Here is a 26,078-nt window from a genome sequence, read left to right as displayed (position 1 = left end):
AGTGAGTCACACGTTATGTCAGGAAGCATCCAGTGACAATGTGGGGTCACAGTGCGTAAATCTGTCCCCCGTACAGGAAATTACCAGCCCTGCTGGAAACCTCTCTGGTTTCTACAGTAATTGATCCATATATTAAGCAACTGTAGAGGTCTAATATGCAGCAGTAAAGACAGATGCCCAGTGTAAGTGACAAGAGGCAAATACAACATAACAATTAAAGTCAAAATTAGGGTTAAAGCAAAAAAAAAAAAAAAAGACACTATTTTTTAAGAAAGAAATGACCTCCAAGAGCCTGACTAATCAATTCCTCACCTGACATGGCCTTTAAAGAAACCGCAGCTGCAGTGTGATCAATACAGGATTAGGTTGCTCAAAGAAATGGGGAAAATACACACAATAATACACACGACCTAAAACTACAATAATGAAAAGATCGTTGGCTTAACAGTTGCATTCCAGGACAATTTTCTGTATCATCAATAAATCTATCCTTTTATTACATGTGCCAGTTAAAACTGATATCATTGTGGCCTGTAACTCTTTTTGTTAACATTCAGGCAATCACGCCGGTGCATGTGTGTGTATTTGCTGCCACCTAGTGGAGATCCTAATATTTGCGGCTTTTCACGCGCCGTTTGATACTGGCAACCCGTTAAAAAGGCTTCAAATAAGATTTAACAAGACAAAAAAATAATTACATTTTCCACTTTTATTTTCCATTGCACAGTAATCTCTATCTACAGAATTTCTAAATTTTTGTGGCAGCAGATAAAGTCATAAACATCCATGTGAAAGTTGCATAAAACTGTACAAGAAAATTGGCTACAATGAGAAAAATACTGCAACCCACTGATAAACTGTTGAATCCAGGACAGAAGATGGCATATGGCAGATAAGACAGGACTCCCTCTTATTGTTTGAGTGTGTGTGGACTGTATCGGGTAAGAATACTGCATACCGTAGTGTACACACAAGAAAGAATAAAACCACTGAAAGGAAAAGAAAAAAAAAACGTTAAAGGGAAAGACATCGAACAGGCTTTGGGGGGATGATTTAGACCTAAAACGAGCTTCTTCTTCTTTTATTTTTTTTCCTGAAGTTGATTTTTATTTTCTCCTCTCTCAACTTGTGGGGAAAAAAGACAGACCTAGCTGCCAGCATCCACACTACGATGCCTACTACACACAGAGAAGACCAGATCTGAAGCCGTGGAGGAAGAAGAGCACAGAGGACAAAGGGGGGAGGCAAAGACCGACAAGTGAAGGGTGCAGTCCAAGCATGTCTGCAAAGACTGAACATGCGGCAGTTAAATGAAACCATTAAATTCATTCCCATTGTTCCCTCTGTGTCGGCGGCTTCGGCTCGTCAAACTGACACTCAGCTGGACACGAACTGGTCAGAAATCATGTCACGACCTTACATGGACACAACCTTACGCGCAAACAGAGAAAGGGAGAGACACACAAACGCGCGCACACATGGACGAATGCCGTTAAATGTTGTCATGAGGCGTAAGTGGAATGGTTCCGGCCACGTGTGACGTTAGCCTGAGCTACTCACGACACCTCGCGCTGAAAATGGCTGAGTCCAATTGCAACTTCCCATATCTCGAACCCTGATGAGTGATTTCTAAATGGACCTGGGCGAAGCGAAGCGACGCCGCACGCCGGCGGCGGCGGCAAAGCTAAAGCAAAGTCTTTGGCGTCAGAAAAAATATGGCCTGTCTCCTCTTGTGTCGCTTGAGCAACCCTCGACGTTCACTTTCCAGTTGGTCTTTAGATTGTCAAACTATTTACTTAGATATATATATATACAAATAAAGGTTCATCGCCTGGCGGATACAGAGATACATGGAGCACGCTGACTGCAAACGCGGAAACAAGGTGGAGGTTTCTGACACCAAACGCGACGGCCGCCCCTCGTGCCTCAATAAATAAATACACAAACAAACAAGAGAAATCGCGCAATCTTCTCGCACAGACAACTGCCTTCAAAGGATTACACAGCCATTTTTTCTACAGTGACGTACACGTGGATGCTATCAGGGTGTAAATCTCCACGCTGAAACTCAAATCTGACGATGAAACATCAGTGTTTATAGAGTCAGACTCGCACGCTGAGCCTCGACGTTGAAGCTCGTTACACCTAAGGTCAGGGGGCGGCGGCTAAAGATCACGTCCGCTAAACGGTGACCGGTGAATGTGTGCGGCTCGTATGCTTTCAAAGGATGGAGAACTCCGATGGCTGTCCGTGTCAGTGAGTCCTAAATGATATATGCCTTTTATATCCTTGCCCTCCTCATAGATTCCAGCCCTTTTCATAATGAGAAATTAATTTGAGTCGTTAGACAAAAATGTCACAAAAAAGGTGTATACGTTTGTTTTTTTTTTTTTGTTGTTGTTGTTTGTTTTTTTTTACCCCCTCGACAAATCAAATTTCATCCACTTTCACAACGATAGAAAAATAAGAGATTTTCCGATAATACAGACGGAGCAAAAAACCCAACGGATAACAAATAGAGGAACGGCAAGAAAAAGGTAACACACACATCCACGCGCTCGCACGCACGCACGCACACACACACTGTTGGTAACGATATGAAAGTCTGTCAGATACGGAGGAGAGTCTAGAGATTGAGCAAGATGACGGAATATCCAGTGTACATCGCAGTTGCTTTCGCCCTCGCGACTCTCTGCATAGAGGAGGCTCCCCTCCCTCCGACGTCGCCTCCTCCCTCCGGCCTCCCGCCTCCTCCATGACGTCATCCCTTCTCTTTTTGTACTTGTCACTCGGAAGTGGATACAGCATTGCACATTTATTAGATCTATGTATATATAATGATGTATTTAGATTCTTTCTTTTTACACTTTAACAATTTTTTTTTTTGTAGTCTTTTGTTTCTCCGTTAGATATTTTGTCTTTTTTTTGTCTTTTTTTTTTTCTTTCTCAGCTCTGTGTTCGTCGGTTTCCGTGGCCACCCGGGTGCAAGGGTGGAGACGGCGAAGAACATTTTGGCAAATGATGAGTCCCCGGGAGCAGAGGCGGAATAGAGATGGAACGAAGAGACGGGAACATTTTCTTTTAAAAAAAAAAAAAAAAAAAAAAAGAGAGACACCATTTATTCACTCCCTCTGAGGTTGTCCTTCTCCCCTGTCGGCCCCTCAGTTCCACCCGAAGACTGAGGTAAGTACAGTATTCAACATTGTGCTAGGGAAGAAAATCCCAAGTGTGTCAGTGAAGAAGGCTTGGAGGGATGGGTGAATGGAAGGACGGACGGACGGACGGACGGACGACGGACGGACGACGGACAGAACGACGGCTGGGGGTCACGGTGAGTCCAGGTGAGCTGATGGAAGGTTGGTCGGACAGTCGCGGTGATCATGGAGCTGCTCCAGCCTCGTCACCGATCAGAACTGGTACCACTTTTTGTCTTTGCACTTGAGCATCATCTGGAGACAGAGGACACGTCGGCATGAGGACATTTGACATGTGAAACTGGTCAGTCAGTCGAATCATACACAGGGCAAGAAGAGGCGTTTGACAATCTAAGCATCTAACCATAACATTATGACCACTGAGAGGGGAAGTGAATGAGCCTAATTGTCTAGTTCAGGGGTCTTCAATGTTATTTAAGCCAAGGACCCCAAACTGATGGTAGACTAAGTAGGGACCCCCTCATTCTATGTTTTCTTTATTAAACGCGGCCTAGAGCTATTTTATAAATATACACTATTATTATCATTTTGCATACATATTCAATATTAGGCTAATCAAATAATACACAGGTCCAAATATCATTTGGTTCAAATATTAGTACAGTATTAGGCAGGTGGTCATAATGCTGTCATGGATTTGTTTATGTCTGACATCAGAGTAGCTCATCCTTTGTACACATTTCATAGCCAGATGCTGCCCTCTAGTGGGCAAGAATTATATTTTTAAAACAATTTAAGGAATTCAATATTGTGCATTTTCACTCCTTTTTTACTGCACTATATTAACTATTTTACTTCCTGTACAGTTTTTTTTTTATAGAGGATCAACACAATTGCACGTTAGTTTTCAGCTGTGTGCGCTAATGCACAAGCTGCTACCGGCTCCTGATTTGACTCTACCTCATGGGCGTGTTTGGAGAAAGAGTCGGCGCTGGCCATCATGGCGGCCGTCCTCTCCTCCAGCTCGCCCAGCTTTTGGCCTCTTTCATCCAGCGCTATCCGGGCGCGCGCCAGATCTCCAACCACGCCAGAGGCCGCCCCCTTCATGCCCTCGAGGCCACCCGGGCCCGGGATGTGCTGGGCCAGACTTCGAGACGCCTTTCCAGCTGCCACCTCACCGACTAAGCGACGAAGGGAAGGAGAGGAAATGGGAACATTGATCAGTGCCTGAATCAGGATCTGCGGGACTAGTGGTGGATGTTCATGGAGTGAGTGTGGCTTACATAGCTCCTCTCTGTCCAGAGACTGTGCTCCTCCCCCAAAGAGGCCTTTGAAGAACCCTCTGTTGGGAGCCTCTGGTGTCTCCACTGGCGTAAAAAGTTCACCCAGCATCTCCTGAAACGACAGCACACATTATCGCACTTCGTTACACAAACACACAGTATACAGCTCCTCAGGTAAAATGATTATTTTGCATGAAATTAGATTTAATAGTATTTATTTTGCGCGCGCAGAAAAAATATGCAAATGCGCCATGGCCGCAAGCACGAGAGACTATTTAAATCCTTTAACGAGACTCATTAAAGCCATTTGCAACATGTACTGTACGCAGGGTTTTAACTCGCCTGTAGGTTTTCACAAGTGTCCTGGCTGTAAGTGATCCTCTGGATCTCAGTGGGGGAGCAGAGGTACATGGCCTGACCCAGATTGGTGAAGCAGAACGTCCTGGCTATCCGCATGTCCGTCAAAGGTAGGTAGTTCACATCCACGAGAGGTCTCAGACCCGGCACGCTGGGAACGAGACGCACAAATGAAGAACAGACCACAGCTCACATGAACAGCTCACTGATAAACTAATTTACCCCACAATCAAAACATGTCACATTTTGTGGCTTAACTCCCGCCTTTTTTGCTCCGTTACACCGAAATCAATTTCCCCATATCAGGCTGCCGTGTTTCTCACCTGAGCGTCATGATGTGGCCGTTGGCGCAGAAACAAGCGACGCACGCGCCCTGGCTCATCTGCACCACGTCGGCCCGCAGGATGAAGGAGGTCTCTGTGATGCTGTGTTTGTAGATGCAGGTTTGGGAGGGGAGGGACATGACTTTGGCCTGTTTCTCCGAACACACCACGGCGTACTGGCTCTCGCTGAGGTCCTGGGAGGTGGAGGGGGACACGGAGACGGGCCGGCGCTTGCGGACCTTCTCCCTTTCCTCGCCGTCCACCGTGACGTTGGGCTCGTACCAAGGCTCGTGAGCTGGGGGCAGCAGGGAGCCCGTGGAGTCCAGGAAGGCCATCCGCATGATGCTTCCCTTCAGCCGCACCAGCATGCCTGATGGATGGAACGGAAAAGGCTTGTGGATGTTTGAACAAAAACAATCTTCTTCTTCAAACAAAGACAGAATCTTAATCTTACAGTTTATAACTCCACGTTAAATCTCTCACTTCAGAGATGAATTACCCACCCGTAGGTGAAATGATAACCGGCTGCAGTTGCCGCTGCTCCCCAGCAGGCGGCAACGTGAGCGCCAGGACCAGCACGGTTCCCAGGGAGGTGCCCACGTACAGGCAGGGAGTCAGGGCGCTGTCCCCCTTGCGGGCGAAGGTGTCGCAGAAGTGGAAGGAGCTGATGGCCTCCCGTGCCTCCTTGTCGATGCTGGTGACGCTGGAGGAGCGCGAGCGGCTGAAAGAATTGTCCCGGTGGTCTAATGGGTTGGCACCCCGCGGCGGGCATACAGACAGGAGGACAGTAATGGAGAAAACACAGAGAGGTAAAGCACCCGCAAAGCAGGGACACGGCAAGAGAAGACAACACAGATGGGGACAACGGCACTGTGATGAAATAAAATGACACAGAACTGTTTGGATTTTAAACTCAAAACATGTGTAGAGTTACTGACAATGTAGAAATAGGAAACTGGAGCATGGATTTGGATCCAGGACAAGATAATCAGTGGTGATTTTACAACGTTACAGCTGTCTTATATTTTACAATAACAACAAATCCAGCACTAATGAATCGCTCAAAATGCCACATCACCAATAAGTACTTTTGTTAGTATGAAATAACTAGCTGCTAGGAACACCAGGGTCTTTGACCCTTTGAAATGAGACGTTTGGAAAGAAGGTTCTACAGCCCTGAAGAAAGTCTTTTTTCCTCAAAAAGATTCAGGAAAGGACCAATCAGACAGAGAAAATGAAGACATGAAGAACGCAAGGGAAAGACAAAGCTGCAAAAGTTATAGAAAGCTTCAGAGTGAGATGAGCTGTGCGAAGTTTAGCTTAGCACCACTGACCTTTGGTGACACTCCCCACCGTGGTCCAAAGGTGGGGGGGGGTTTAATTCCAGCAATTTGATTCAGCTCAACAAACTTCAGTTCAGATCAGATCAGTGCTACTCTTGACGCATGCAAACTTAGGGAGAAACATCTGCAGGAGCTTGCCAAAGTTGAGGCTAACAACCGGGGTAAAAACTGGACTAATGGAATGTGGTGGGAGTCCAGCCCGAGTGAGCAAAATATACTGCATTTCATACAAATTGTTTGGAGACACGAAGTCAAGGCTTACCCAAGTCTGGCTTTAGCTCAGTAGGCAAGCTTAATTTCCGTGACATCTTTGCTGGAAAAAAGAGAACATCCCTCTTTACAAAACACACGTCTAAGCTAAGACACGATGCCATGCAAAGCTAGATAACTAGCACTGGTTTGTAGGATTGCGCACAGAAGCTAAAATACACCAAAAAGACAAAAAAAAGGAGCTGTGGAAAAAGTGCCGAGGACAGGGGGGGAGGGGGTTGTTTGACTGACTAAGACGAGCCAAAATGCTTTACACAGGAGGGGACACTGCATAAGGGACAACCCCGTATATCACGGAGGCATGCGGAGACAGACGAAACAAAAGAGGTGACCTCCGGTGGCACAATGCCCTGGAAGAAAGGACAGTAAGACACATGAAAATTGCACGGCCATTCAAGAACCTTCATGCCGAAGAAGCATGCACCAAGAACGAGGAAGTAACAGGGAAGAGCAAGTAATGAACTAGAAATGGAAGAAGATAGTGGAAAAGATGGTTAAAAATATACTGAGGCATTTAATTGCTGTTTTTTTTTAGCACTGATTGAAACAATCATTCATTTTAGTGAAAGTCTCGGACGTTTGTGTTTTCTCTTAAGTAGAAGACAAATGATTAAACGATTCATTCATCATGCACATACTGAAATGTGACATACACTAATAGTTATGGCTAGCTAGCAAATGCTATTTTCTTTTACTCAGGAACCCAATGTAACACAAAGAAACCTACCTTCAAATGTAATCTGCAACATAACCCTCAAGATCAAATAGTTATGGATGTAATTTGATATAACTATTAATTAGCTTTGACTTTAACAAAGTGGCAGCAATGTCATTTTACTCTCTGATACCACGCTGATTTTTCCGTTTTTAAGGCTTGCTGTTGTGTAACGCCCGCCCTTGATTTATCCACAGAAATTTACATTGACAGACTCTTAGCTTCCGTATATCTGGCGCAAGTGTCACGTACTGTGGCAGCTTTGATTTATGCTAGGGATGAGACGGTGTCACCAAACTCCCGGAACCTTTCGTTTACTAAAAATGATCCAAGCGGTCCGACTCGCGTGCAACAGAGCTAAAAGGGAAAACGTGAATTAGAAGAGATCTAATTTCTAGTGAAAACACATGTCGAGAGTGATTAGCTTTTAACAGGGTTCACGCTACCCAAGCGAGCTAACGTTATGAAGACTCCACAACCTTTCAAGCCTGGAGCTCAGGTGAAAAATTCAACATCTGACTTAACTGACATTGTAGATACTGCATTTATTAACTTGAATCTATGAATTCGTCTACTTATTTAATTTGTATATTTAAATATACAGTATTTAATAGCGGCTAATAAGTGATCTGTTTCATCAACACACACTGGAAGTACACAAAGACAGTTGGACAGATGAGTTGCTCTCCGCTCTGTGGTACCATCATACCGTAATATGGACAGATATATTGGACAGATACCAAACGCAGGCACGTTTACAATCTGACAGTCGTGCTACATACATGTAGCATGCAATATGTACAATATACTGGACAACTAAGGTGTACTTTGTGTTAACAGACAGCTGCAGCCCCGCCTTCCTTACAGGTTAGCATCTGCTCCAAGAGCTTTCACTCCTCAATATATCATGTTCCATTCATTTTATTCCGTGATCAAGTATTATACAGAATGGCCTTGTTGTTTTTAAAAGGAATTTCATAATTAAATACAAAGAGAACCAAAAGATTGTGGAACAGAAGCTGACCCAGAAGTAGAGTGGAACCTCTCGTTTCTCGAATTCTTCCTACTGTGGTGACTATGGACACGCAGGACAGAGACAGTTTCTCCACAACAAAGAATAAGAATAAACAGGGGCACCAAATCTGGACCATGTCTGTCCCGACTACGCAGCTTCTCATGGAGATTTTTGGCCACTCTTACCTCCTCTACCACCGCCATTGTAGAATTGCTGTAGATTGCTGTTTGACATCAACACTTTTGAGGGTGTGCGGGAAAAGTAAAGTAAACGTGCAGTTAGAAACACGTTCGGTCTTTTGTGCTACATACAAGCTGTCGTACTTTATAGCATCTGAGCAGCTAAATGGCAGTTTGATTTCATTGAAGCCGATCCACGACACAAGTTTTCCGCAAACACCTTGTTTTCTGACAAAAGCTCCAGTACCTTCAAGTTTTCACAATGATTGGCGAAGGAATTAAATATGCACTTATACGTTTATTCCTTCTGTATATATATGTATATGTGTGTGGGAAGTGTCAAAATATGAAAATGAACTAAAACACCAGAGAAATGGACTCTTGGGTACACATTAGCATTATATTAACTATTTCAGGTGTATTTTAGTGTTTTATTTGGGCATAAACTCCCATCAACTAACGTGGAGTAGGTGGAGTTTATGAGCTATACTGCAGCCAGACGCCAGGGGGAGCTCTACTTGCTTTGGCTTCACTAAGCTCTATGGTATAGCCTTTTTTTTTGAATAATGTCACTCTATCCTTGATCCTGTCTTTTCTGAATTTGTCTTACAGTAAATGGTAAATATGGTGGACGTCCTTCCTCCATTTTAATAACTCATCACGCGAATAATAATTTAAAAAATGTATATATATAATTTAACTTTGGGAGTCATCTAAATGGAACATATGAATTCATTTGACCATAGAACTACTTAGAATTGCCACCTTTTCAAGAGAGACATATTAGCTTTACTACATTTCTGCCTTTACATGTGGTCACGTTTACAAGAAAGGTCCACACAGACAAAACTCAACGCAAGAAGATTTGCAAAAAGATTTGCAAAAATCTGATGTTTTTGCTGTTGTTTTCGGAAATACAGTTGGCCTGGGTGCTCAGTGGCATCTAAATGCCAACAGGATAGGAGCAGTGCTATCAACTGAATCCCCAGCATTTTGTGTACTACCAATGTAGTACCAAGCATATGTCTGATCAAGTAGTTTGTGTTACTGCTGCTTTGCATATTACTTTGCAACGGCTGTGATAGGAGTCAGCGGAGATCCAAATATATATGATAATACATTTCATACCGAAACTTATTTCAAGTGAAAACAGACGAAACTAAATACAATTTCTTCCGCAAATTCCGGCCTAAATGAGCAGTTGAAGCACTCGGTATTTTGCAGAAAAGCACCCTCTCTCTTTCTGTCCCATGAATAATGGAAAGCAGACAGATGTATCAGACCACGGTCTGGCAGCACCAGACATGGGGGCTGGGACACCCTTCATACCTGGAAACAGCAGCAGGACTCCAGACTTTCAGATTTGTTTCCTGTCTGACCTTTTTGAAAAGCTCCTTATTTCCATCATGCTAATGCCAAGCTACCCCTGTTCTCACTCTTCAGGCGGCTTCAGCTGAAATACTAATGACGTAGATTAAGACTGAAGCGAGTGAAAGAGCGATGGAGAATCTTAATGCTTCAAAAAAAAAAAAAACACAAGGCACTTCTTGCCTTTGTTCATCAAACGGCTGAGTATATCCATTAATTAATAACATCCATTTACATAATCCTGGCGAACAATGTCATATACAGTATTCGGTCGTGGAATATTTTTCAGAATTATGCAATTATGCAAATGTAAATAAAGAGGAAACCATTTCCTTTTTAACTAATACTCACTTTAACTGATACTGATTAATTTAAAGTAATGGATTTCTCTGCCAGAGTGGAGAGTTTTGTTTCAGAGCCTCATTCAATTTAAAATTCTTAGCTGCCACATTGAATTAGCATCACAGAGATTGGATACATTTGCAGCCTACGGGCCAGTTTTTCTGGGATACTGAGTGAGATTAAAACAAATTTATTCCTGTCCATTGAACTCTGTACAAAAAAATAAATAAATAAACATACAAATGGGTAAGTAGTCTCAAAAACCCTTAAACGTACGATATTAAACTCAAGCAGCCCATTTTTAAAGACTGAGGTAGGATGAAATTGACAGCAAGACAATTTTACGGTTCAATGAAAAAAAAAAATAAATAAATAAATAAAATTCCACACAGCTCCAGTTGGACGAGCAACAATTTCAATAGGAACGACATTAAAAGCGGAGGCTCTTTTGAAACACTGATCTCCTTCTCTAACCGATGCTCTCCTTCCATGCACATACGGTACATACGTGGTGCTGCAGGTATATTCTGAATGGTTCACTGTTTGAGCTTTACATCTAAACAGCACAAAGCCTCGGCTACACGTCTCTCCTGATAAGCCACTGAACGACATGCTACCTGAAGTGGGAGACTTGCATCGGTCCTCGGATGTGGCTGAGCATTCGTTGATGTCGCACAAACCTGCAGAAGAGATCACACAATTTACCATTAATCTCCATAAACATAGCACGGCCTTTATTAATATAGCATAGAAAGCAGCTTATATATGAAGTGGGTTTGTCATTATTGATGGTTTCTGTGACAGATTTGCAATTTTAATGTTTCTTTGACAAAATTGAAAGCGTCGCTTTATAAATGTTCAGGTATAACAATGTGTTTGTGTGTGTGTGTGTGTGTGTGTGTGTGTGTGTGAGCGCTCCTGGTTATTTTCTAGGCATCCACCGACATAGCAGGGACCAAACTGGTGGTTAAGACTTTCACACTGTACGCAAATAAACACAGAAGCATATTGGATCTATATCACTACCGGTTTGTCAGAACCAACAAACAGTGGTGTTTTCGTGTAGTGCATAAAAAAAATAAATAAATCATCAGATTGTAACTTCTACCCCGGGAGCTTCCATATGCACCTTAATCTCCGGTAATAAAGGTAAGCAAAGACACCGGTGATTACTGAGGAAATACACTCCACGTTGCCCCTTACACAGCAACGCGATCGCATCAGTAATTAACCACATGCCGGCGCGTTATTTAATGACAGAAGTGCACACAGTTATTAAAAACATTCATTCGTTAATAACTGTTTAGAAATATTTATCATTTAGTACTTTAAAAGGGTTTAATTACTGATGAACACACATAAGTTAAAGAACTTCTTCCTTTTCAGGTGATTATTAAAAATAGTGGTCGTGTGTTTTTTTTCTCTGAATAAATGAGGAAAAACCCAAAGGTTTTATTTAATGTGTCTCAGGACACACAGTGCGTTCACACTGACAAAATAACGAGGACCAATGTGACCTAGACCAACTCCAAACGGTCAAAGATCCCCGGGACAGATGTTAATGGAGGGTCTGAACAGGCCCTGAGAAAGAAATTATGTTAATGAGGGTCGCTACGGTGATTAGGATGTGTGTACCTTTTCTTGTTTTTGTATCCTGCTGAGGACCCAAGACTGAATCGGGACCGCGGTAAAATGAGTACCCCACGAGTACGGCCTGCTTTTTTTTGGGATTAACACTGGGTTTTAGGGTTGGAATGAGGTTAAGATAGAGCCTTAAGCAAAGGGACTAGGGAATGCATTATGTCAATACATGACCCCTACTGATAGTGGAACAATTTTGTCTGTGTGACACGTTGTCCTGCGAGGCAGAAAGCCAAGTAGACAGCAGTCCCTGTTGGCAGAGAAACACAGCTGTTCGCCTGATTACTGCTCACAGTCACCAAGCTCTGACAGGTGCCAGCCCACTGCCCACCAGCCAGTGACACCAGATGCTCCGTGTGTATTTACACATGCATGCTCTTATGTATGCGAGCAACAATTTTGCTGCTCCTACATGCGCAGCTGTTTAGCATATTCGCGCAGGATACGCATCAAAAAAGAATTCCCTCGGCACCCGGACGCGCTCCTTATTAGTTCATCAATCAAACTTTTTTTTGCTTGTGTATGAACAAGCACATCGTCATGACACTGCGGCATCCTCCACGTGGCTGCGCTACCGCCGCCCTACACACGGTGGCAGTGTGTCCATATCGAAAGGATGCACGTTGTGCAGCGCGGAGCTGCATTGGCGATGTGTGTAAAAAAAAAAAAGGGCTGGGCTTCGAGAGTGTGTCAGTGAGTGAGCGCAGGCACAGGGAGGTGGATAAACAAAGAAAGTCAATCAAAGCCCAAAGAAAGACTTAGTATTTGCCCAAGTGCTCCGTCATGCGTCAGGCTGGTGCACGAAGGCTGGATGGAGGGAACGTGTATTGACACTTCATCCCGTGTCATATTTGGATTGGTTTACAGATTAGATTAGGGACTGTGGACCTCTGGGGTTTGCTCGGGGGCCTAAAACAAGTCATCCTGCTCAATGAAAACCTGCAGTCCGCCATGTGACAGCCAGGACCCTGTATCTGATTGCAGCTCCCGTGAGATCCGCTGTGGTCGGACTGAGCAAGAGCTGACAAGGAGTATTTGATGCGCGCTGCAGTTTTCCGGGGCCATTTCATTTTGCTTTTAAGACAAGAGCAGGATTTCAAAATCACGGTCAGTCACAGTTAGTGACTTGAGTATCTGGAGATTAAGTCCAAGAAAGACTTGAATTAATACCATATTTTGTTGAATGTACATAAACTGGAGCGGATTAAGCTTAGACGTGTAATTGTGGACACTCAACACCTGTCTGCTAGGCAGAAGCCTCTGTTTCGTGTGATCACAAAGCTTCATAAATAGTTTTTCTTCCCGGCGTCTTTCTTATACCCTTTTCATTATTACCTCCAGAAGGCTGTCTTGCCTTTCTTGGCGACCGGGGCTGTCTCTGGTAGGGGTCGTTGGAGCCGTAAAGCTCGACCGTCCCCAAGTTGAGCACTACTGTTTTCTGGACATAGTCCACCACCGCCAGACCGTTGCTGTTGCCAAACACCAACCTGGAAAGGGGGACGACAAAGTCAGAGAGTAAGTGGAGATGGCAAGGATGAAAAGACAAAAAGATGTGGCCAAAAAAAAAAAGAACGTCGTCAGAACACAAAAATAGGCCTGAATGTCATTGTAGGTCTTTGGCAGTTACTTTGTAAAATTGCAAGCTTGTCCACTTTAAATAATAATATATTTTCTTAGACGCATTTTAGCAATGTTCCTTTTTGATGAAATTGCTCGACATAAATAAAATACATCCCCAGCTCCCCATAAAAGACATCTCTTTGTCTAAAATGTTGCTGTGTACTCACAGGCCGTAGGAGGAATTGAGCGCCAGACTTGTGATCTGCTGAGGAGGCTCTCCACTCACCCACACTAGCTGGACCACCAAATCTACCTGGTAACCCGGAGACTGCTTCAAAGGAGTACTGCGCACTCTGCGGAGAAGACGTCGAAGCGGAGGAGGGGTGGGGTGGGGTGGGAGGAATGAAAGACATAATAAAAGGTTTCATAAAGAGAATGACAAGCGGCGCAGATGCAGCTCTGAAACAGTTGCGCGTCGAGGGCCTGGCGTGAGTGGCTGCGAGGGAGTGACGGGGAGGCTGCGGCTGAGAATGCTTCAGGCGCCGACTAAGTCTGTGCAAGTGCGCTCGAGGCAAAAAGAAAGACTCTCGTGTGTGTGAGTGTGTGTGAGTGCTTCCCACCGCTCAGGAGAGTTTACGTAGGTGCTTCTATGTGTGTCTGTGTGTGTGTGTGTGTGTCGGCGCGTATGTTTCATACTTGAGACAGGGCATGTTGCCTCCGTCAGAGTTGTTGCTGCTGGTGCAAGGGTGTGAAGGTGAGCAACTCGTCTGAGGGGACGCGCCAGGTGTGGGAAGCGCTGATGTCTGTTCACCCCCGCCATCTGGAGACTCCATGTCGTTCAGCTCGTACTGCATTCGCACCTCTAGGAGCTGCATGAGAACACACACACACACAGAGGTGCACGTTAGAGGGGATCGGAGAAAAAAACGCACGCGAGAAGATGACGGAGCTCGCAACGAAAAGGTATGAGATTCTTTGAAACGGCGGCCCCTCTCGAGGGCGTGCGGCGGCGAGTGACAGCCGCGTGCATCCGCGGAGTCAATTCGATGAGAAGTGTTTGTTTGACGTGTGTGTGTGTGTGCATGTGTGCGTGGGCAGATTGAGAGTCAAAGAGGTCCTCCAATGCTGAAATATTCCATTCCTTCGAAGTCCTCCTTCAAGCTACCCCCTTTTGTAACCTCCGCCTCCGCACTGACACACGCAACTGCTAGACGCGCACACACACACACAGACACACAAACGCTTCTAAGATCCCTCTCTTTTGCATTTTCTCTGTCTCATTAGCCCCAGTCACATGTGGGAGTGAAGAGCGAGCAGCGGCCTCCTTCAGATCGCCTGTCCTACCCTACTTTCGTTTTTCTGCAAGGTTGCCGGGAGGCGTCTTGAGTCCTTCGCTGCCGCTCCCCCCCGACGCAACTCAAGCTTTGGGCTCCGACGGCAAGGCGGACGGCCTGGACGCTTTTTGCTGTTTGTCAGGAGCGACAAAAAAGAAATGTGAATATTCACGGCAAACACCCAAAGAGCATCTGCACAACGCATCACCACCCACGCGCGATGATTGACAAGCCGTATCTGTGAAGCCTGGCTTAACAAAGCAATGAGCAATGAAAATGTTGCCAGACTCACGAAAAGATACAGTCGGCTTCCAGTTTTTAACGCTCGGCTGCGGCAGACGATGACCAGCAGCGGAAGCTACGTGCCTGCGTCTGCTCTCTCGCGATGTAACAGCTGTGTGCAAACACGCAGATTAAACTGCTTTTCTCTTTTATTTCAATTAACACCGACTCTCACCGCGGCGCCATTAGCACTTATGTCTCCACCAAAGCAGGTTATAATGACGGTCTAAGCTTCGCTTGCTCGCCGCTCCGTCTGTTGGCATGGCAACCATACTGCCTTTGACTAGGCAGATCTTCGATTACGCGTGTGTTTGTTTGTGCGCGTGTCTCGGCATCTTAAAGCCGCAGAGGGAGGGAGAGGCGGGGGAAATTCATGACAACACGCGAGCAAAATGTTTGGACTTCGGGGGTTTCTTCTTCGTCCACCGTGTGGTTCTTTGGAAAAAAAAAAAAGGAAAAAATGTTGAGGACAAAAGTAATCACTGAAAACCCACCTGCACCACCTCAGTAGTTACTTCCAGCTTGCTGAAGCGGTAGATGATAACGTTGGCTGACACACCGGCCACACACAGCATCCTGCTCTCAGGGCACCAGGCCATGATCTGAATGGCGAAGGGGTCTTCATCCGACACCTCGGTGCTGCCCTTGTCCTCCTTGGGCCGATTCCTGTCAAATACCTTGGCCGTTTTGAGCTTATAGAGCACCTGGAGCGTTACTAGAAAAGAAGGAGGGGGGGAAGAGAAAGCATCACTTGCAATCCAGGGATGGAAAACCACTGCATGAGAAGACAACATGACAGTAAGATGGAATATAAATCAGAATTATTGGATTTTCATTAGAAAAAAGACACACTTTAGCATGACTTACTTGCGGAGGCATCCCAGAACTTCACAGTTCCATCGGCATGCCTGGACAAGAAAAACGAACAGACTGAGAAACGAACAAGTGAAGGAGCACATGAGAGAATAAGTCCAATGTTTTAACTGTGGTTTTCTGTGCATTTTAAGTTTACATTTCAGTCCAATTTGTAAGATCTATAGAAAAAAAAAACATATGGCATATACACTTGCTGGCAACTTTATTAGGTACACCTGTTCAATTGTTTGTTAACACTTATAGCTAATACACTACATTTAGGCATGTAGAGGAGATCAAGACAACTTGCTGAAGGTCAAACCGAGCAGCAGAATGAGGAAGAAAGGGGATTTAAGTGACTTTGAATGGGGTATCTGAGTGTTTCAGAAACTGCTGATCTACTGGGATTTTCATCCACAACCGTCTCTAGGGTTTACAGAGAATGGTCCGAAAAAGAGAAAATATCCAAATCTGCATCAACAGTGTGATACTATCGTGTCAATATGGACCAAAATCTCTGAAGAATGTTTCCAACACCTTGTTGAAAGTATACCATTAAGAATTAAGGCAGCTCTCGAGGCAATACGGTGTCCAACCTTTGACTAGCGAGGTGTACCTAATAAAGTGGCCAGTGAGTGCATATGTCAACACACGTGTTGGCTGTTAACTGTTAGCCCCTTAGTTCAGATAAGGGTAATCTTAATGCACGTTAATAGAGAAGTGGGTTCCTGCTTCGGAGCAGAAAAACACTAAATTCACGCCACCATTCAGTTTGTGATCACATAACAGTGCGATGTCCCTCTACTTTTCATCTCGCACCATAAATTGTGTTAAACCCAGTTCACGCACCGATAGTTGACAGTTCCTTTGTTTAATGTCACAAAAAGGATCATGTACTTTGGATGTCATGTCCTCAATTTTTATCCCCATTTCTCTCTCTCTCCCTCTCTTTTTTTTTTTTGTTGTTGTTGCCAATTCGTCTGAGTGGATTGGGAGATAAATATTTCGCAGGCTGTGGCACTCTTAAGAGAAGGGGAAAGGAACCCGGACTGAATAGTAATACGGAACGAAGGGCTGAGGGAGGGAGGGAGAGAAACGAGAGGAGCCAGCAGCCTGCCCACTGCCAAACCCATACCTCAGTGTCACTTCATCAGTGCGTGCTTTCCGTTAAGAACACCCCTTCTATCCTCGTTGACAGCACAGAGCGGGATAATGAACATCAAAATGGAGCAAAGAGCACATGATTGGAATATATTAACGCCTACGGTAAAGAAAATAAATAAACAAATACGGCAAGCTGCTTCGTCGTGACCCGACAAGTGCAGAAGAGGTGAAAGTATTTAGTACAAAAATGCTAATGCTAATGAAATCAGCATCGTCTTACCCAGTGATGATGATCTCTGGGTAGCTCTGTGTGCCTTGACCCCAGTTCCCACCACTAATAGGCCATTCCTGGACAGAGAGCAGACACGCACGTTACATTGGTGAACGATACATGCAGTCCAAGAACAAGCACGTCAATAAACGCGGTGCCGATAAACAATATCGATTCTGGAAAACAGACGACATGATAAAACCGCGAGAGTGTGCCCCGGGAAACCAGACGAGGAATCCTCAGAGTGTGTCTCCCAGCGTGTCTCGCAATTATACATTATGCACCTCAGCCAGTGTGCGTCTCCATCTGTGCGTGCGTGTTAGAGGGGGGTTCGGCTTTGAACACGTTGACACATACAAAGGTCAACGGGATGACTCATGGTGATCTTTATGTGAGAATGCCCTCCTGCGGCTCAGTCAGGCTTTTGCTTAACAAAAAAAAAAAAGAAAAAATTAAAAAAGAAAGAAAGAAGAAGCCAGTTTGGGTCAGTGCATGCTGACATTTCCGACAGAAAGCCAGAACAAGGCGACGGGGGGAGGAACATAAGCATACATAATGGCTGACGGAGCAGGGGGTCTGTCTAAGATGATTCAGGGATAAGTGATGAGGATGAGAGGCGAGAGGAGGTGTGCAGAGGGAGGGGAGCATCGTTAGGTAATATGACGCCGTTATGCGGTCCGTTTAGCTTCATGGACATTCAGAAAGCACCACCGAGACTAATTCACCTATGCGAAATGCGGTACGTTGCAGTGGCATGAGGTTCGATGTATTAATGTGCCCTTTAGATTGTTCTTGGGGGGCATGATGCTTAGAGAGTGGAGTGTGGGACATTTACATTTCTAATTTAGACATTTAGCTTTTTTATCACAGTTATTTCATAGATAGTCATGAAGGAGCACTGCATCCTCGGGACAGTATTACAAAGTTAAATCAGGAATCTGACATACCCTGTTTGCATTGAATAAAACCAATGAGCAGTTACAACTGTTGTTTCAACAGAATAATGGTGGGGTCCAATCGAATGGATGTGAATGGCTGCTGCTCAAGTCAGATAAACTTCACCAACCCTGACCTCAAAATCCAAGATCAGTATACTGTTTATTAGCTCTTCTGTCTGTGTGTGTCTCATTGCTAAGGTGTTGGTTTGAGCAAAATATGTCATAAGCCCTATTCGTAAGGGGCTAGTTTTACCAACCTACTCCAGTGTGAATCGACATCTCTGTGACTTAGGGGTGATTATTTTTAACTTTTTTTGCAACTTTTGTTTGATTTGAAGCTTTTTGTCTACCTTTTGTCATGAAAAATGTGTTATAAATCAAAGTTTGGGCAGATGTTAGAGTGTGAAGTCAAGATGTCGCTGAACTATTCACCTGTTGAGACGGGTGAAATGTTTTCGGAATGTGCTCATTGGCAAAGGTGGCACTGGTTTAACTACCAGCAGGTCGTTGGTAATGTCTTGGTAGTCATAGCATCAAAAATTTATTTTTATCATCCATTATAATTCGCAAAGTAATTAAAACTGTCTCTGACACACAGCGGAGTCAGACAGAAAGTAGTAGAGCCAAAACAACAAAACTGAATTTAAGTAAAACACAGAGTTTGTTTATCCCGTGTGCATGCGCCACATGAAATACAGATGCAGGGGGTAATATGTGAATGAACTGGATGTCCTCAAGTAAAACTAATCCTGTGCAAATAGGGCTATGATGTGACTTTATGGCTAATCTAGCTAGTGAGCAAACCCTGCCGTCTTGTATGTTGGTTTTCCAAATCGTTTAACAGGCCAACCCAATCTCAACTCCAACTCCATTATTAATGCAGCTTTCAAACACCAAAATTCTTGGTGGTGAAATGGCAACATTAGTCGTACATCACGAAAACACTGCTGCTAGGGGATGGTTGGTGTCTACAAGCCACAAGCTTAGCAAGCTAAAAAAAATGCTAAAATTCTGATAACATACTGTATATATAAAAACTAACAATAAATCTAAGATAATATTTACCTGCCTTTAAATGTTGTTCTCAAGGAAATTTCAGTTAATATTTGTTATTTTTCAGTAGCAAGTACTTTAGCGCAGAATGAAGAACGTTTTGTGAATGCACTGCTTTTAATCTATTTCTTCTGCTTATGTAATTGTCCCCTTTTTCGTCTCAGTGCAAAACTGGCACCCTGTAAAGACGTCTTTGTGAAGTCTGCGTATCTTCATCCAAAGCCTGATTTTTACCCTTGATGTGTTACAAATGATTTCCTATCAAGGACTCAGAGAAAGACCAACAACATGCACCGTGAAGTCACCCTGTTTGATACCTTTTTGCTGTAGCCCTGTCGTTTCTGCCGTGAGCCAACGGAGTAAAGTGCAGGTATGAGGTCCACAGGGCAGTCAGCAAAGTATTCGCAGCAGGTCACAGGAGACTCGTGGATGGTCAGAGGATAGGGGTTCTCGAATATGGGATAACTGTTAGGAAAAGAGAGCACAGGCACTAAAGCTATACTCCTGTCACCATAACTCCATTGCTCCTGTTCAGCACTGCATGCTTGCTAGGAGTTGACGTTCAATATATAGCAAACACTGACTAAATATCATGAATTATGGGCGATGCAAGCCGCATGATAATATAAAGAAGAGTGCAATAAATAATAGAGATAATGGAGATAACCGAAAAGTCAGACTCACCCATTTTGTGCAAGGTCGATCACCACTAAATCCTTTTCAAGAAGGACCACCACAGCGTAAGGTTCCTGAAAATCTACCAAAGGGAACACACAGAGACAAGTGATTCATCACACCACACTTTAATCAGTCTCGTAATTCCCCGAGAAACAATTCCCCTGAAATCTGCAAACCGCATGGGAAGAATTCCTCACACTTCACACGACAAATCATACCGATGGCCTGAGGTTGATTGGGTAGGAAAGCTCAACACTTTCCTTTTATTAATCTACGTGATTTATAACAGCGGGGGATATTGCTCTGGGTGGAATTTGTATCGGTCTGATTTGAAAAATTCATATTCCACCTTAAGAAGGGTCCTTTAAAAAAAAAAAATGGATTGCTTAAACTGAAACTGCTGAATGAATTCATAATCTGTAACTTTACACGTCCACACAATCTCCACGCCACGCACTGCTGCTTCGTTTCGGATTAAATGCAGAATCCAGACATCGTTTTATACTGACCACTTGTCCGGTGGAGAGTTTCCCCGATTTGTGTTTGCCATTGTACTGGCAGCCACTTAACCGGAGCAGCTGGGAGCTAAAAGCCTCACTAAAGAGGAGCTTGCCAAAATTTATGGGAAAGAAAAGAAATACAAAACTGCCTTTCTAACCTCAAATCGCTTGCTGCTTTCAGGCTTTGTCCGGACCCAGTGCGGTCATAAAACACCAGCCTTTGCATTATGTCTAGACGGTTAGACTTCCTCATTTTTTTTATTTTTTTTATTAGATTTTACACACAATTCATATAAGTAGTACTTTGAGGGCGTGTGTTTGTGCTCTGCTGTGTAAAAAAAAAGTCCGACTGGGCGAGCCGAGGTTAAAACACTGTCCTTCTGTTACTTCCCTGGTTCTGGTCAATGAGCGACTCACATCCTGTACGCATGCTGTGTCAATCAAGTCAAGATAATAGAGGAAATTAGTTTTACGTCTGAATAGGACACAAATAGCATCTAAGTAATGAAGATTAAAGTACAAAGCCTGCACGTCTTGCTTCATCTAACATGGAATTTAGTGACATATGATGCTTGTTTGTGTTTAATTTTAAATGAAGTGCGTTAGTTTTAATAGTAATAATGCAAAAAAAAAAAAAAAAAAAAACATATTTGCCCCAACTAATATGGTTCTGATACTGTGATTTGTTTTCCTTTCAAGCATATTGTTGCACACATTACGTTTAGGAACACAGCATCGTCTGCAGTCACATCACCATGGATTATCAACCTCCTGTGCACACCAATGACGGTTTAAGCATGTAACACCCAATCAGGCAGACATATATTGTGTAATCCACACACCCAGAAACGTCCATTACCAGATGAAACGAGCAGACAGTGACATCAGGTTCCCAGTGACATAATGAAGCCGCCATTGTTACATAACCTCGCTAATCCTTCCCACAGAAGCAGAGATTACTATACATGTTGGGTTATACGTACACGCAGGATCCTGAAAGCTACACTTGGTTTAACTGTTGACTCCCCAATACAGGAAATGAGTTATTAATTCCATTTAGACAGGGGGCTATTGTGTACAGAGGGATGAAATGAAAATAGAACATTCTGTGCGTGAGATAATGAAACTGAAAGGTACGATCCCCTCGGGAAATTTGATATTTATTGCAGAAACGCGCCAACACAGGGGCAAGCAATTCGACATAATAATAAAAAAAAAAAAAAAAAGCGTAACGGTGCCTGCGTGTTTGTGTGTCTGACATGAGGATAAGATGGCTCGGGCACGGTACAAAAACAAAAGGTAAACACACCAAAAACAAAAACACTTACCGTTAGGATATGGGGTCTCACAGAGTGTGAGGAAGTCTACGATAGGGTAGTCCATCTCCAGCACAGCTGTACTCTTCCCGTGCATCACGGTCAGACAAGGCCGCCGGCCCACCGTGTCATAGGACAGACCACCGGACAAGATTATGAAGGGCTCCCTGAAACACACACGCAGGCATAAAAAAATATTTTTATTTAAGAGCGCGCCCTAAATATGTTTGAATAATGCATATTCCTATACATTAAACATTGATGATGTTTAATATAACAAACAAATAAACGCAGTCACATTACGACTTGCTTCGGGCTCTAGTATAATGGACTAGAAAATATGTTTATTTATCGCTTATATTGCAAATAACAGCTAAGTAGATAGAGTGGCGGTTAACTGACACAGGATTGAATTATGGGTGGCTCCATATCCAAGCCGAGTGCACATTTATAACTCAGGCTGTCTCTTTAACCCCTATAAAAAAAAAACCTTGTTGTGTCTTCTGTCAGAGCCGTGTATAATTAAACATATTCATGCCCGAGCATGTCTGCAAGAGTATGGAAGTGTGTGTGTATAGTGTGTGCGTTTGAGAGAGAGAGAAAGAAAGAAAGAGAGTGCAAGAGGGACGCTACCCATTTCTAGTTGTTTTGTACTCCACTTTAAGAATTGGTTTACAAGGCTCTGGCTTCTTCCCGTCCTTGGGCTGTTTTCCTAAAATAGAACAAACAGAAGTTACTTTAGTTTGCTTGTTCACTCCTCCTTCACCTCCCCTGTTCTCGTTTCCCCTGCCATCCACCCCCCATCCGCCAACCCACCACCACCCACTCCGACCCCAGGAGCAGCACTTAAAAACGCTGCGGCGAACGGCAGCCAGACAATAACAGGAGTCCATTCATCAGAGGAGGGGTCAAGGACACGCAAAGAAGGCGTGGGGACCACTGATGATGAACGGCAGCCATCTATTCAAACCTAGCAAGAGGTTGTCAGTCAGCGTGGAGGAAACGCTCACATCCGTCACGCGCGTGTCTACCTGTGCATATGTTTTGTCATCAGAACAGCGAACAGCAAATGGTCGAATATATTTCAGCTGCTACGAAAGAGTCCGAGGGAGCCTGCTATAGAAGGCAGGTCCGTCTAATAAAGAACTTAATGACTACATCTAAATAACAGATATCTAAAAAAGACAATTGAGGGAGGACTTATACGCCTTACATAAACCTGTCAAAGGAATTTGCATAATTGACTATTAAATACCAAACTAATTATGCATGCAGCAGTGGGAGAAACAACTAATTAAAATGCCTGTGTGGTGAAATCCTTTCTACAATCCCCTACACACAAAACCAGCTTGAGAAACAAAGAATAATGGTTAGAAGTTTGTTTTTTTTGTAGTCCTCCTTTGATTTAATTCCTTTCTCTGTTCGCCTTTTGGACTCTCTTGCTCTTTGTCCGGTCGACGCCGTCTATTTCTTCTCGGCCCTTTATCTGGGTGAATTGTCATAGTGCTCTGTGAGGTGAGTAGGTGTGCGCGCGTGGGGCGGTTTGCGTGGATTAAAATACATCTTCAAAAGAGCAGACGTGCTTCCTGCAGGAAATAAACAAGAGCGGCAGCGCTAAAGTTTGCAGACGCAAAGTAAAGCAAACAGAGTCGGGACATAATTGAATTGAGAGTAATCTTCCGGCTGAAATGAGGAAACGACGAAGGGGGCCACGTGTAGGGGGGACTCACGAGGGATGGCTGCAGAGAGGATTGGCATAGCTGCCGGGAGGCGCTGTGTTGTAAAACTTGCACAATAATACTTGACTTCCACACAGAAAGACGATTAATCGCAATTAAACATCATTCATTTTTAAACTATTTTAACAGATACCTGAATATATAATGTGCAATGAAAATGTGTGTGTCTTACAAATTGGTGGTTAGAAAAGTGGTACAAAATGAGAAATTAAGCATTTCATTGTCTTCTACTACGACAAAAAAGATCAACCGTGTGGTTACAATGCCAGTCAAAGGGTTAAGTATTCGGACCAAACAGAATCATTGTTTTGTAGATGTAATACTGTGAAAAAAAAACAGAGATTAAAGAACTACTGTCAATGAAGACCAATTGCGACTATACCGTAAAGACTGCAACCAGGAAGGCTAGAAGTGGCTACAAACTGTTGTGCAGAGCTGGTCTTCCCCGAATCATGCCTACCAGTTGGTCTGAAGTTTGTGAACTTTGGATGATCTCACCATTGTGAAATGCCTCCTGAGAGCCCTTTGAATTTTTTTTCCGAACAGGCGCCCCAAGAGATGAGAAAGATTCACTCCACCAGGCTGAATAGGCTGAAAAGCCAACAACATGGGGTCCAACTTGCGCCAACAGTTTGGGACACATTGAAAAAAAAATAGGATCACAGATGGCCCAACACCAGAAAATGGCCGACCATCGGACTGGTGTGTCACGGCCGTTAGCTTTATCTAAGGCGGGCCTCTGTGGGAGTCCTGATCCCCACACTGGGAGCCATTTGGGGGTCTCCGAACTGTCCACAGATAACTAGCTTAATTACAGAATATGACTAAACCTTGATAACTTGAGGTATAGCCAAAGAAAAAAGCTCCAAAAAAGCTGCGATTGATGGATGAGACAGTCATGATCTTGTCAGTGTCTGCGTCTTTACCCTCCACAAGTATCCACTATGAGCACTGTGTGTGAATACGAATGATTTCAGACACAGCTACATGTGTGTGTGCATTCGTGTGTTCAGCTCCTTACCGTGCGGTGTGATTGTCTGTATGGGCTTGCCCTGGCCTCTGACGTTCCATATGGTCAGAGTTCCATCTGAGTGACTGCAAATGAACTGCTTGCCCTCGTGATGCCAAGCAACTGAGTGGATAGCCTAGGAAACAAGAGGCAGGAGGGCGGGGGTGAGGGTGACGGCGATTCAGCAGGATGAAAACATCAAGCGCGCTTGTGGTTGCATTACCACAGCCATACGGTACATGATATTCGCATGTGGTTTAAATGGCAGTGCCTTTGCACTCTTGGGCAGATGGTGAAAGTGAGATAAAAGAGAGTCTGGATCCAGGTGCAGCTGCTTCCTCATTAGAGGAAATGTTCACATGAAAAAGGAATACGCACATTCGGCTGAGGAAGAGACTGCGTCTTCGATTTAAGATGACTGATGTAAGATCAAATTAAACCATTTAATAGTCTAGTCCAGGAGTCTTCAATGTTTTTCAGCCTAAGGACCCCGAACTGATGGAGAGATTAAGTAGAGACCCCCTACCTACTATATGTGTTCTATATTAATAAGCCTTACATTATTATTATCATTTTGCATTCAATGTTAAGCCATCCCTTATCCCTTTATTAGAATATGTTGGATTCATGTTAATGTGCATTTGGAGAAATGTAAATTTGTGAGGGAAATTAAAAGGTCTTTCCTTCCTAGGCTCCACAATGAACACTGCACAATTAAAGTGTAATGATATATGTGTAGTTTCATTACTCCTCAAGGTTCAACACTCTCACCATTCACTACTTTGTACAACCCTGTGCAATATCTGACAATTGTTATCTGTTTGCAACCCAATTACTTTTTGTTGCAATTCAATACTTTTTGTATATATACCAATACCTGTATATTGTTTATTCTATTTTTATCTTAATATTTATCTTTTACAGTCTACTCTTTATTCTTTTTAGTTCTCTGTCCCTATGTATGCTGTTGCAAACAGCAATTTTCCCATTGTGGGACAAATAAAGGTTTTTCTATTTCCAAATAAATACACAAAAAATGTCCAATCAACCAAAGATTTTGCAACCCTTGCAGTACCTCCGCAGACCCCCTAAGGCTTGTGGACTCCCTGTTGAAGACCTATGGTCTTGTTTATCCAGACAACTTAAAAACAGATCAGATGTTGAGCTTTGGTCTTATATGGCCACACCAATTTTGTCAACACAACACATCTTATAAACACAGGAAATGAGTTTGGTGGTAAAAGGTCAAAGATCAAACACACCGTGGCCCTTTTAAATATGTTTTTGGCCTCAACAAGATATTTATGTGAGGCACAATTTGACACAAATATCTAATAAGATAAATGTGTAATCAGTGACATAATGTTTTGCAAAAGTCTTCACATGTATGGATCAGGACATACGTTACTGTAAACTGCAGGACTCAAAATGGGTGCAAGTTTCATCAC

The 26,078-nt window shown here is 43.7% G+C and overlaps 1 protein-coding gene across 3 annotated transcripts in view; it reads right to left on the bottom strand.

The window, feature by feature from the left end:
* Window positions 1-691: 691 nt before the first annotated feature.
* stxbp5a (syntaxin binding protein 5a (tomosyn)) overlaps window positions 692-26,078 on the bottom strand; it is a 90,776-nt gene continuing 65,389 nt past the window's right edge. The window contains exons 9-28 of one of the 3 annotated variants that reach the window (XM_047573830.1): window positions 24,643-24,766; window positions 22,516-22,594; window positions 21,895-22,049; window positions 20,073-20,145; window positions 19,706-19,853; window positions 17,407-17,474; window positions 16,035-16,075; window positions 15,662-15,882; window positions 14,248-14,420; window positions 13,779-13,904; window positions 13,327-13,478; window positions 10,968-11,030; window positions 8,647-8,700; window positions 6,724-6,774; window positions 5,622-5,903; window positions 5,119-5,488; window positions 4,781-4,946; window positions 4,439-4,550; window positions 4,116-4,336; window positions 692-3,449 (exon numbers count right to left, since the gene is read on the bottom strand). In XM_047573830.1, the coding sequence (XP_047429786.1) occupies window positions 3,408-3,449; window positions 4,116-4,336; window positions 4,439-4,550; window positions 4,781-4,946; window positions 5,119-5,488; window positions 5,622-5,903; window positions 6,724-6,774; window positions 8,647-8,700; window positions 10,968-11,030; window positions 13,327-13,478; window positions 13,779-13,904; window positions 14,248-14,420; window positions 15,662-15,882; window positions 16,035-16,075; window positions 17,407-17,474; window positions 19,706-19,853; window positions 20,073-20,145; window positions 21,895-22,049; window positions 22,516-22,594; window positions 24,643-24,766 (2,721 nt within the window). In that variant the 3' untranslated portion in view covers window positions 692-3,407. The remainder of the gene's footprint in view (window positions 3,450-4,115; window positions 4,337-4,438; window positions 4,551-4,780; window positions 4,947-5,118; window positions 5,489-5,621; window positions 5,904-6,723; window positions 6,775-8,646; window positions 8,701-10,967; window positions 11,031-13,326; window positions 13,479-13,778; window positions 13,905-14,247; window positions 14,421-15,661; window positions 15,883-16,034; window positions 16,076-17,406; window positions 17,475-19,705; window positions 19,854-20,072; window positions 20,146-21,894; window positions 22,050-22,515; window positions 22,595-24,642; window positions 24,767-26,078) is intronic. The other 2 variants (XM_047573831.1, XM_047573832.1) reach the window with 2 other exon arrangements.

The sequence above is a fragment of the Mugil cephalus genome, chromosome 21, assembly GCF_022458985.1.
Source record: "Mugil cephalus isolate CIBA_MC_2020 chromosome 21, CIBA_Mcephalus_1.1, whole genome shotgun sequence".
Lineage (NCBI taxonomy): Eukaryota > Metazoa > Chordata > Actinopteri > Mugiliformes > Mugilidae > Mugil > Mugil cephalus.
The sequence above is the reverse complement of the archived record's forward strand: the minus strand, read 5'-3'. Positions and strand labels throughout refer to the sequence as shown.